The sequence below is a fragment of the Macaca mulatta genome, chromosome 12 (genome assembly GCF_049350105.2).
Source record: "Macaca mulatta isolate MMU2019108-1 chromosome 12, T2T-MMU8v2.0, whole genome shotgun sequence".
NCBI classification, from domain to species: Eukaryota; Metazoa; Chordata; class Mammalia; order Primates; family Cercopithecidae; genus Macaca; species Macaca mulatta.
In genome coordinates this window covers 104,204,932-104,218,170 of record NC_133417.1, presented here as the reverse complement: position 1 = coordinate 104,218,170, position 13,239 = coordinate 104,204,932, and the positions used below count along the sequence as shown (strand labels likewise).

Sequence of the window (13,239 nt, the reverse complement as noted above, 5' to 3'; positions counted from 1 at the left end):
CTTAGAGTTACAAGGCTAGTAACTAAGCAGTTGTGGTTTTGCAGTCGAAACTGGATTTGAAACCAGAACTTTGTGACCTCAAAACTTCTCCTTACCATGTGTATACAATGCCATCTTATAGTTATACAGTGCCCTAGGAATTTTTTGTTTGTTTGTTGGTTTGTTTTTTTACACAGGAAAGAATGTTTTGCTAAAAGGGAATAATAGCAAGGAAAGTAATAACTAGTTTTGCTGAACAAGAATAACTGATCTGAAAGTAAAGAAGAGAGCACATGGAATGCAGTGCCACCGAACAAAGATACTGAGCACTAATTGTGTCCCAGGCATATGGTATGCCAATATGTAGCTCACTGTCTAATAGTGACAGAGACATAAAATAATTATATTAATATTTACATTAGTTATTAATCATTAAAGTTCTCCTCACTGAATTTTGGGCCAAAATTAGTTGTCCCCAGTGCTGATTTTGAGAAAAGGGGAATATTAGAGGGTACAGTTAGGTTTTTGAAACTTTCAATTACATGATATTTTATATATAGTCCATTTAAAAAATAACAGCATGTATTCATTGTGTTCATTCATCTATTCAACAAATTCTAATTGAGTTATGCATAAGGACTTTCAACCAATTGTTACTTTTAAGTAAAAAAAAAAGTGTGTATATATATATGTGTGTGTGTGTGTATAAAATCTTGTTTGTGTTATCTCCTGTTAATGTACCTTACCTTACAGGACCTGAAGCTTTGTGTGAGACTTGTCATAGAGAGACAGATGTGACCACCTGGGAAACTGTTTTAACCTGTTACTACACTGGATCAACCACCTTATATAGTCACCTCCTTAATGATTTCTCATATATATACACACACACATACCTACACACACACACACATACACACACTTTTTTTTTTTTTTTTTTTTGAGACAGAGTCTTGCTCTGTCACCCAGTCTGGAGTGCAGTGGTGTGATCTCGGCTCACTGCAACCTCCCCGTCCTGGGTTCAAGCAATTTTCCTGTCTCAGCCTCCCAAGTAGCTGGGATTTCAGGCGTGTGCCACCATGTCCGGCTAATTTTTGTATTTTTAGTAGAGACAGGGTTTTACCATGTTGTCCAGGCTGGTCTTGAACTCCTGAACTCAAGTGATCTGCCCACCTTGGCCTCCCAAAGTGCTGGGATTATAGGCATGAGTCACCATGACTGGCCTTAAGTATTTTTTTCTTAGAACTTTTAATAGAAGAATGCTTTCCTTTTTTGGATCACCTAGTTTATGTTCTGTTCTAAAAAATGAGGTAAAATTAAACATTATTTTTTTAATTTTACTTTAATTTTAATTATTTACAAATTAAAATAATTCTAATACTAACCCAAAATAAACGTGGATAAAAGTCATCTTGTTTGTGTTCTCATCTCCTATTAATGTACCTTACCCTACAGGACCTGAAGCTTTGGGTGAGACTTGTCATAGAGAGACAGATGTGACCACCTGGGAAACTATTTTAACCCATGACTACACTGGATCAACCACCTTATACAGTCACCTCCTTAAGAATTTCTCATTTTCTCTATAAAAGAAGACCACAAAGTGTTGGCATATTATAAGTAATGCAGCTCACCCCATAATGATACAGTGAATTATATACTTTCCTAAACTTAATCATTCAAGATCTCACTTCCTTCCCTACAGGCAAAAAGCATTATATTTTACACATGGCTCCCAGCTGGTTTTCATTGAGGCCTTCAATATCCATTTGAACACTGAGAGCTTAAGAAGAGCTGCTTTATCATTCTTAGTCAACTTTGGTCATGGTACCATTAGATCTTTTTGTTTTCAAATTTTTCGGTTTTGAAGGCAGAGAAACAACATGTGTCCATATTATAATTGTGCTTTATGACTGGGCAAGGAACTTTTGGGTTTCATTTGCAGTTAATGTCTCTTTTGAGTATATTTACAACTTCTCATTCTTCATTGCTATCTTCATGTCCATTTATAGACATAGGTGTCATATTTCAGCCCAGAGAGATTACAGCAAATAAACTTTTAACTTTCTATTTGTTTATTCCTACCCATAACTTATTCATCAGCCCTTAATTGTTGGAAATAGGACTTCTTATTAAAAAGCTGTATAAATTAATAGGTCCAATTATTGTAGATATTCCATACATGTTTGATGATACGTGGATACACTTTTTAAAAAATTCTTTTAACCCAGGGCTGTTTTTAACATCGTTTCTTTCGCATATGATGAACACCTCTGATGAAGAAGACAGCAGTTAAGTGTAAAGTAACACTTCTTTGGAGGGTAGAAGTGCCAATGCATACTTCTGGCTGTTTTTATGATAATGTTGCTATTTGTAATCCTCCAATAAAAATCCAGTAGTATATTACAAACTGAAATTTTCTTGCAAAGTAATTATATAAATATTTTCCTATCTTTCTAGTAATAGTAGTAGTTTTCAGGTCTTAGTATATTTTTGGTTATCTCAGATTTTATGAATGAAGTTCACTGTGAGGGCTTTCCATTACCCTGACGGTGGAATGCCAAGCACTCCATGCTCTGGCTGTGGCTCTCAGGTGTCATTTTGCTGGAGCGTGGTACTATCCAACAGTACTTTCTGTGCTAAGGGAAATGCTCTGTATTGTGCTGTCCATCATGGCATCGCGCAAGTGATACAATGGAGCACTTGAAATGTGGCTGATGTGACTGAGGAACTGAGTGTTTGTTTGTCTGTTTAATTAATTTAAATGTAAATACCCACATGTGGTTAGTGGCTATTGTATTGGGCAGCACAGCTCTAACATGCTGACTTTCTTGCGGTTTTGCAAATGTACCAAGTATATTCTTGCCTTGCAGCCTTTTTGCTTGCCTTTCTATTATCTAGAATGCTTTTCCACATGGCTGGGCTTCACATCCTTCAGGCCTGGGCTCCAGTGCTGCCTCTGTAGGGAGCCTTCTCTGAGTCACCTTGTCTCAAATAACTTCCCCTCCCCACAATCTTCCTCCTTATGCATTGCCCTGTGTATTTATTACTACCTGACATTTTATTTACGATCTGTCTCCTCTACTCTAAAGACTTTTTTCAATTTTTCTCTATATTTTACTCACAGAAGTCAGGAGACCATAATGTTTAAGGGCACGGGCTTTAACATATCCTTGAATAAGATATGCTTGATAAGCCTAGTTCTGCTGCTTACAAACTCTGCACCTTAAGCAAATTATCTACACTTTTGGAACACCAGTTTTCCCATCATAAAATGAGGGTAAAAATGCCAGCCTCTAAGAGTACTGTGAAAATTAAGTAACATTAAATATATTTATAGCATTTAGGTCAGTGTGTAGCTCATGAGTAAGCTTTATATGAATGGTAACACCTATTATTACTATTATTATTATTAAATCTACTTAGATATTTCATTAATTTCATTACTGTGAACCCTGCTTGTCATACTGAAAAATCAACAGCAGAAGTTATGAATAAGAAAGGCTTTTAAATAAACCATTTAGGACTCTCTTTACAGAAATGAATTTGTTGTCTAGATTAACTTTAATTTTGATGGAGAAAAATCCAAACCAAAAAAAGAAGTAGGATGAGTTGGTAGGCTTCAGTGTGCAAAGATCGAGAGTAAAAAGGAGTGGATAGTTACCCTTATGGAATTAAATATTCCATTATTTGGGAAAATCACATGAAGAGGGGTGTTTGCCTTAGGGATAAATAAAGGTCAACTTCTTTTTTTTTTTTTTTTTTTTTTTTTGAGACGGAGTCTCACGCTGTTGCCCAGGCTGGAGTGCAGTGGCGCGATCTCGGCTCACTGCAAGCTCCGCCTCCCGGGTTCCCGCCATTCTCCTGCCTCAGCCTCCTGAGTAGCTGGGACTACCGGCGCCCGCCACCGCGCCCGGCTAATTTTTTGTATTTTTAGTAGAGACGGGGTTTCACTGTGGTCTCGATCTCCTGACCTTGTGATCCGCCCGCCTCGGCCTCCCAAAGTGCTGGGATTACAGGCTTGAGCCACCGCGCCCGGCCTAAAGGTCAACTTCTAAGCCCATTTCTTAAAACTTTTATATTGAAATATGGTATAGTTTGCATACAGTAAAATGCATAGATTTTAATTGTATAGCTTGATAATCTTTAGACATACACACATCCTTTTAACAAACGCACAAGTCAATATAGAGAATATTTGCAACATCCCAGGAGGCTATCTTCCACCCCCTTCTACTCAGTAAACCTCAGTGGAAACCCATTATGCTGGGATCTGTCAATGCAGGCTTTTCCTATTTTTTTCTATTCTTATATATTAATTTGTTTTTCCTGTTCTTTCACATAAGTGGAATCATACAGTTTTTAGTCTTTCATATCTGACTTCTTTCACTCAACAGTAAGTCTGTGGTATTTATCTGTGTTTGTATATATAGCAGTAGTTCATTTTTCCTACTGCTCTGTTATATAAGTATACCACAACTTATTTATCAATCTTATTACTGGTAGACACTTGGGTTGTTTCCAGTGATGACTACAACTTCTATGAGCATGCCTTTCAGAGGACATAGCCACTCATTTCTGGTTTTATGCAGTGTTTGTATGCTTGGCGTTAGTAGGTACTATCAATGGGGATTTTTTTTGCCCCTCCACTGGGCCCATTTTGAAAAAGGGAAAAAAGGTAATGCTGGCAAGTCCTTGGTCCTGCCAGCTTTTCATAAATAGTTTGAAAGATGCTCAGTTAAACTTAATATGAAGAAAATCTCAAAAAAATATAATCTGATAGCACAAAGGACTAGTTTGGAAAGAAAATTTTATTCATTTTGCAGGGCATTCTGTTAGTTGGAGTAATTGTGAATTTTGTGACTTAAAATACTAATTAACAAAAAGATTATGCCCAAACTGTCAAATGAACCTGGGAATGAAACCGCTTATAGGTCCTTCCATCAGCAATCAGTGGCATGACTCTCAGGGCACTTGCTTGGGACAGAGACCAAATTTGATTCATTCTAGTTCACTAACAAGGAATTTAGAAGATATTCTGAGAAATTCAGACCAAAAAAAAAAAAAAAAAAACCCAAACCTAAATATCAGTTAAGTGAGAGTTCAGAAACTTTTCCTGTGAAGAAATGGCTAAAAGAGTTGACATTATTTAGTCAAGATGTGAGAAAGTGAAGAAAAGATGACTTGATTCTGCCCTTTAGATGGCAGGATTTTAGAAGAGGATTTGGATTGGCTTTCGTGCCTAGAGAAGACCATCTTATAGGCATTAGGCACTGCTCTGCTTGCATTCAGAGTACTTATGCCACTAGAATAAACTACTACATGGTATTAGGAAGGATTCTTAGCAATTGGCCAGAGAGGAAATTATGTTGTTCTTTTGCTAGGAATTGTCTAGAGACAATAACTTTCTGCCTGGAGTAATTAGAACATTTTAGGGGAATACAGATAGTTAGGACAGATAACTTTGGGAATCTTTTAATCTCAGATATTATGTATATTGTGGTTGAAAGGGACTTATAGCCAAAGAAAAGTGTCAGTATAATAGAAAAAGCTCAGCTCCTTTGGTAATTTGTAAGACGGTTTCACTTAAGGGATGCCCATTTGGGCATTCAGGGTTTGACTGCTCTTTCCTTACCTGTTAGAAGATGCTAGAAGATATAACTTAACCATCTTCATGTAGATGTCACCATGCTGCCCAACTCACTATGGTACATTGTCTGACCAGAAACTATTTATTTCGCTTTGTAGATAATTTCTCTAACTATTACTTCTCTTGAGGAACATCTTCCTAGTCTATCATGGGCAATTGCCTTGTCATTGTTCCCTGGAAACCTTTATCAGACTGACAACTCCCCGTGTTTGTTAATTCCAATCCTCCGAATCGGAATTAAGAGGAGATGCTACATGTTTCCAGTTCAATCTTGATCCACATGGCACCTTTGTGAGGAACTTGTCAGGATTCAGTTAATTAATCCATGTAAAGTTCTTAGAACAGCCTGGCACAGAATAAACATTCAGTGAGGGGTAGCTATTCTTACTGTTCTTTCTCTGTTTCATGTTTAGCTTCTCTGTACATATGTATTACTAGTGCTCAGTTCTAGGAAATAAAGGGGAGTGAAGCAGGCCAGTTGGTTGGACCTAAGGAGAAGAACAAATGCAATCATGCAGAAAGATTATAGTAACTTCAAAGTATAGTTCTGGAAAATCTCTTTAAATCTAACCAATGCACAGTGGAAAATCCCTGAAGAACCAATCTAATTATTCAATTAAATGGAACCGTTATGCTGACTTTTACTACAGAAGGCAAGCATAATTTAGAAAATGGGGCATTTTAATTCTCTTTTGTTTTCCAATTAGCACAATTACTCTAATGGGGAGTACTCATGCTTGAGTCTGTGTTCTTCCAGTATGTACTTTGCACATAATTTCAGTCTCTCTTTCCCCAAAAACTAGAATCCTCACCTGTTGACATAGAGGTTTACTTATTACAGTGCTCATACTGCCCAGATCATGGCCTCAGAGCAAATATCCTTCTGCCATGAAAGCTGACCTGACCAGCACCAGTCCCCCAACCCCCACTCCTGGAGCTCTGCTTTTCCTGCCGGGTATAATTAGGATGCTGAAGTAACAGAGCTCTCACTTTTTTTGCTGATGCCAGCTTACCACAACAGACCACATGAGTTTACTCTTAGTTGAAAGTGGTAAGGAAAATGCTAAGAACATTCATTTTAATTGGTCAACATTATACGGACTTTTATGCCACTGTTTTATAGTCCTGTGCTTAGGATTTCTTTCTGCCACTAGCCATCGGCTTATTATAGCAGATAGTCTTATTTGCTTCTGATTATCCTTTTTATTATTATTTGATTATTACTTGAAAAATTTAAACCTCTTTTGTTTATTGCTACCTTATTTAGGTAACAGGTTCATCTGCCCTAACTTTTGTTAAGTTCTACGTAAAAGACTGACATTTTCACATTGGTGGGAAAGTTTTTTTTCATCATATGGCCCTCAAGACTAGGATAAATGGCAGAGTGTTGTTTTTTTTTTTTTTCCCTTAAATGCTTGCTTCAATGCTGTTGTTTCGTAGCTAAAAGACTATGGGTAGTGTGTGGTGGTGGCAGGAAAGATGGCAGGGATGGTGGTGTGAATGGTCCTTTAATGTAACTAGATGTGTTTTCTTTGCATTGGTTGGATTTATTCCTCCTGAACTCTGGAAAATGTTTAATTTGTTATTCTAATATGAAAAAGATCCATAAAATATGAGAGAATAGTAAAAGGAGAATTTTTTTTTTTTTTTAAGTGAACTCTTCTTAAAAGTTTTGGGAGGATTTAGGAAGTTAGACCCAAGTATAGGGAATGTGGTCTTTGCCTTTGGAACCAACATGACACATTTTAGTGGGGAAGAGCACAGTAACCTTGTAATTCTGTCATACAGCTGAAGCTGTAAGGTGTGGGCGATGGCTGCAGTTCCTCATCAGGACTTCATGCTCCATCTCCCCCTCCACAAAGTCCTTCTCACATAGGCCTGTGGGGAGAGCTGGGACTGAGTTCCTTTGAGTAAGTTTACCTAAGATTTTGCTTTTTTATTAAATGATTGGGAAATAGGTAGAAATAAAAGAAAAATTATTTAAATTACAACTAGAAAGCTTTAACATTAGGAGAAAAAAACCCCAGAAATTAGAAAGTATATGCAAAACAGAGGATTAGTTTATAGTGATATTGAGAAGGTCCATCTATGTAAGTATAAAATGGTCATTTAAATTCATAATTCAAGAAACAGTTATGTCTTTAAATTAGTTTGAACATTTTCACATTCTTAAAAAAAACATTTAAAATCAAAAGAATCAAAATTAGAACTAAAAGAATATAAAGTCATTTCTAATTTTACAAAGGATTGATTTCCTGTCTTAAGTACCAATTATTCCTCTATAACACTATAAGAGTCATTATGAGGCTGATAATAATTGCTGTCATTTATTGGATGTTTGCTCTAAGCCAGAGATGAGGCAAACTATGACTCATGGGCCAAATCTAGTCTTATTGGAACACAGCCATGTTCCTTTATTTTTGCAATAGAATAGAATTGAGTAGTTGTGGCAAAGATCGACCCTCCAGAGCCTCAGATATTTACTATCTTGCCCTTTCCTGACGAAGTTTGCCCATCCATGATTTAAGACAAGCACTGTTTTTTGTAACAATTATGTCATTTAATCCTTACAACATCTCTAGGAGGTTAGTTTCTTATCCTGCTTTTATAGATGATGAAATAGAGCCTTAAAGATATTAAGTGACTTGTCCAGGGTTACTCAGCTAAGTGGAAGAATATGAACTTGAAGCCATGATAGTAGAGTCCATACTTTCCCCTTTGTGCCCAGTTTCTTTGTGGTTAGCCTTCAGAGAGGTGGCATATCTTGGTGGTTAAAGGTATGGAAGACTCTGAAGCCAGGTTGCTTAAAGTGAGAAGACCTTAGGCAACAAATGACTTGACTTTGTGTCTTAGAATATAAATGTTGGCAAATACTACTATTATGAACCTCATGTTTTGTAGGTGAGATACTAAATCTCCAGAAATGCTTTTACGATTTCCAAAGACCTGACTTTACAAATGACGATAGCTTACCTCCAGTGCTAGATAGATAACACATATTTCAGAGGGCTGATGGTTTTGGAAAGGTAAAATCATGAGTCCAATGTTCATTTTTTTTCTCTCTTAATTATCAGGTGCTTCATAGACAGCAGTCTCAGCCAGCCAAGGAGAGTTCCCCTCCCAGAGAAGAAGCGCCTCCCCCACCTCCTCCGACTGAAGACAGTTGTGCCAAAAAGCCCCGGTCTCGCACAAAGATCTCCTTAGAAGCCCTGGGGATCCTCCAAAGCTTTATTCATGATGTAGGCCTGTACCCCGACCAGGAAGCCATCCACACTCTTTCGGCCCAGCTGGATCTCCCCAAACACACCATCATCAAGTTCTTCCAGAACCAGCGGTACCACGTGAAGCACCACGGGAAGCTGAAAGAGCACCTGGGCTCAGCGGTGGATGTGGCCGAGTATAAGGACGAGGAGCTGCTGACCGAGTCAGAGGAGAACGACAGCGAGGAAGGCTCCGAGGAGATGTACAAAGTGGAGGCTGAGGAGGAAAATGCTGACAAAAGCAAGGCAGCACCTGCTGAAATTGACCAGAGATAATGTGAACTTCTACTAGGCAAAGCAATACATCGGTCCAAGGATTTTCTGCTTTCATTTCTTTAAAAGTTTTGGGTTTTTTTGTTTTGTTTTTTGTTTTCGTTTTTGTTTTTTGCTTTATTTTTGTCTTTTTATGTCTGTTTGTTTTGTTTTTCTTACCCTTTTGGACATTTCTTTGTTGCAGAGGATACACCTATAGACTGAATAAGTTCAGTATTTCCGAATCAGACATCGCCTTGGCAAAGACACTAAAGCGTTACACTTTATCCCGTCTCTGTGACTGGATCATAGTCATTATAATCACAGGAGACTCTGCCTTCATTATCCTTGCACTTAACGGAAGTTAAATCAGGCAAATTCCAGGATGAAAAGAACTACGACATAAATGAAGGAAGCTACAAGTGTGTGTGTATATGTATATGTATATATCTCTATATTTACATATATATATTAAAATTGCATGGGACAGAGACTTTACAATCCGAAAGAATAGACTGTGAAATGAGTTCTTAAAGAAAAGACTTGTTTATGTATTAAAAAAAACCACTTCACAGTGAGTCGCTTTGGCTTTTTGATAAACTGCGGCCTGCTCTCAGGGTGGGGTGACTATTTTTGAATTCCTATTTATTTTTTGTGTTTGTCCCTGATTTTTTTTTTTTTTAATTCTTTGGCTTCCTATCTGGCAGCTTAATGGGTAATTTTTGAGGTATGTATTTAACAAAATAAACCAACACTGCCAAAAAAAAAAAGAAAAAAGAAAAAAAAAGTAAAGTGAAAAAAATCAGGGAACATTAAAATGATACAAGTCAAATTACTCTTAAAGACACAATGCACACTTAAAATGACTCAATAAAATGACTCACTACGTTCCGTTATTCAATTTGTCATTAATGTAGTGAACAGATGCATTTCTGTGGAATTCCAAATAAGTAAAACAAATTCAGTGCAGAGAAAACTTTGTCCATTAGTGCAAGTCTTGATCAAATGACATTTTGACATTGGACGTATGGAATTCATAGTATGAGCCACATTTTGTTGTGAAATTTATTTACCTGCTTGTGGCTTCAAATCTGAAAATTAATAAGCCTGCTCGTTTAAAAGTTGTTTGTTGTTGCTGTTTTTTTTCTTTTTGTTTTTTACTAGAAAATAGTTCAGTGTAATATTAAGTTAGAAAAGAAGTTGCTGCCCAGTTAAAGGGGCTCCCTCTCAAATAAATCTCCATCCTTCCCTCTCCCAAAAGACATTTCTGATTTCTGTTTCACTTTGGGCTTCCTCTTCTTCGCACACATTCCATCTACCTAATCAAACATTTTCAGTCCCTAATCTCTCCTGTCCCTTTTCCTGGGATGACAGCCCTAACAAGAACTGTTTCCGAATCATTGTGCAGCTCCGGGCAATAGAGTATGTGAAGCGATTTCAGTAGAATCACTTACTCATCCTAAAAGAAAACATTATCCCAGTTACCTACATCGCAATTACCTTATGTAAAGCAGAACTAATGCTGACTGGATGTTTAGTGGGGTGAGCATTAAAGCTGCAATCTACTATAGTACTCCAGATCTCTTTCAGCTCCCTATGAGAAACACCAGAAGCATTACTTTCCACTTCTACTTACAGTAATTGCAAGAGGAGACCTCACATTCAGGACTGGCCTAGTGAACGTAATCCATGCTTCAAACTGGTCATTAAACAGTCCCACATGGTTGGATTTTTTTTTTTTTTTTTTTTTTTTTTTTTTTTTTTTGAGTTGTGCTCTCACGAAACCTTGTCAAAGACCTCATGCAATATCACTTTGAAAGTTAGTTTCTGTTTACTACACAAACATTGTAATATAACTGTTAATACTATTTATATATTTGAAAGGTATAAAAGGTAGGAGTTAAAAAAAAACCTCTATGTGTAGATATTAACTCAGAACTTACAATATACAGGGAGAAGACATGTTGCAATACAAGCTAATTCTAGCTGCTCAGTAACCTCTGGAGTTTTTAAAGGGACATTTTCCTGTACTTTTTCAAATAATGATGTTTAAAAATTATCTTGACATGAGCGTCATATACCTTTGCAAAAGGATGGTTGTTTGCAGTTCGCCCTGGCCCCATCCTTCCTATTTCTGTAGTATGCTGCAGCTTTAATCAGAAAGTCCATGGTTGCTGCTTCCTGATCTCCGAGTTACTCTTTCCAAATTGTCTTCTTACACTGTTGCTGAAGGTCACTCTGTACACGTAATGGAAACTGATTTTGCCAAGCTCTTACAAGGTGGTTCATCTATCGATGGCATCCGCATCTGGTATCTTTTACACTTCAACCAAAAATTTATTAGGTATTTTTCAATGCTAAGTCTTGCCTTTTATTTTTTAATTTCACTGCCAAGTTTGCAGTGGTTCTAAGTGAATCTGTGGGCATTTTAGCCTGTGGTCTTGCCAGATCTTTGCGAATTACAATGCATATATGTCTATTTATTCAATATCTGTCATATAATATCTATTTGGAAGAAGAAACTTTCTCTTGTAGTGCCTCTTGACAAAGCACAATTTCCCGCCTTTTTTTTTTTTTTTTGTGAAATGAAAAAAACAAATTGTGTTTTATTGCGGTATCAACAATGTGAATAAGGATTAACATATTGTAAATGTTCTTTTTTCCATGTAAATCAACTATCTTTGTTATCACTAAGTGATAATTAATTTTTAACTTATGTGCATTGTTAGGCTGTTAGAATTTTTTGGTTGTTAAAATAAACGCATTCAATAAATATGACTTTGTTTGTCAAGTATTTTACTGGGCATTATCTGCTTCCCCACTTAATGTTTTATGCAGAGCGAGACCTGGTGAGTCTTAGGAAAATTTGTACCCTTATTTTAGAAGCAAGACAGTGGTACCTGCTATCACAGATGTGTGAGTCCTGTACAGTGCATGGATTTCATTACACATGTGAATATGTGTGTGTCTCTGTGTGTATATAAACACATGCATGCCCACTTCCTGGAGCCGGCAACTGGGAGAGTCATTTATCCAATCTTTTGTCATATACAAACAAAACTCAAATGTAAAAAGATAAATTTATAGGCTGCTGTTTTATTTTTCTAGTGAATATTTTCTGTTTATAATTAAAAAACCACAAATGACTGCGTGTCAGGAAACTTTTGGAGCACATATGTCCATGGTTAATGGACATAATAAAAGTCTTTTATATTTAGAGCTGGGGTACCATAATGTGTGCATGGAGGAATGCCGAAAGGATTGATGTATCTGAGAAATGTGTGAAAATGGTTTTTTAGAAAGTGCTTACAATGGAAAAAATTGCTCAAAAGACTAATGTTAATAAGGAAAGAGCAAGTGCTTCGCTTCAGAACTGGCAAAGTAAATTAAAAAGTGATTTTGTTTTCTTTTGATATTGTAAATGTTTTTCCTGTTTATTTTTTTTCCATTTTTCTGCATTTGATTGACATACAGATGTAACTTCTCTTTCTTCCTCGGTTTCCCTTACCTTTTTTTCTATGATAGTTAAGAGCCCATGAACCATGTAGATATGTTTTAAGGATAATTTATGAAAACCGAGTGTTTGCAAAAAGGCAGACAGCTTCAGGTTGCTGAAGGTTTTTAAAAACAGCTAGAGGCTCAACACAGGGTGAAACGTTATTTACGCAAATGTAAATGAACTCTGCATTTAGACTAAAGACGAAGAAGGAAAGCATTTGTGAAATAATGACTTTTAGCGCAAGCAGCTTCCACATTCATGAGATTGTGTTTTAGGGGTCAAACTTCATCAGTGGGAGACTCTACACACAGATGAATTGGTGTGCCCAGAAGGTGTCTCTGTGCTGGTGACTTCTATTTTCGAGAAAGCAAAGTAGGAATTTCTCAAGTAAAGTCATAGCATCTCAGAGCGATCACTTCATGGGTTGAGTTTTGTCGTGTGTGTGTGTGTGTGTGTGTGTGTGTGTGTGTCTAGAGGACATATGTTTCTTTACACTGTTATTTCCCTTTGTGAAGAGTCTTAAAGACTTTAAATTCCCCACATTCTTTCTAAAGGACAATCATGCTGTAATCAAGACAGTAAACATTTATTAAACATGT

At 36.8% G+C, this 13,239-nt stretch overlaps 1 protein-coding gene across 3 annotated transcripts in view; it reads left to right on the top strand.

Annotated features, from left to right (window-relative positions):
* Positions 1-11,914, top strand: part of SATB2 (SATB homeobox 2) — a 196,777-nt gene extending 184,863 nt beyond the window's left edge. For all 3 annotated transcript variants that reach the window (XM_077956636.1, XM_077956635.1, XM_015131888.3), the window contains one exon: positions 8,704-11,914. In XM_077956636.1, coding sequence (XP_077812762.1) covers positions 8,704-9,165 — 462 coding nt within the window. In that variant the 3' untranslated portion in view covers positions 9,166-11,914. The remainder of the gene's footprint in view (positions 1-8,703) is intronic.
* The last annotated feature ends 1,325 nt before the right edge of the window (positions 11,915-13,239 follow it).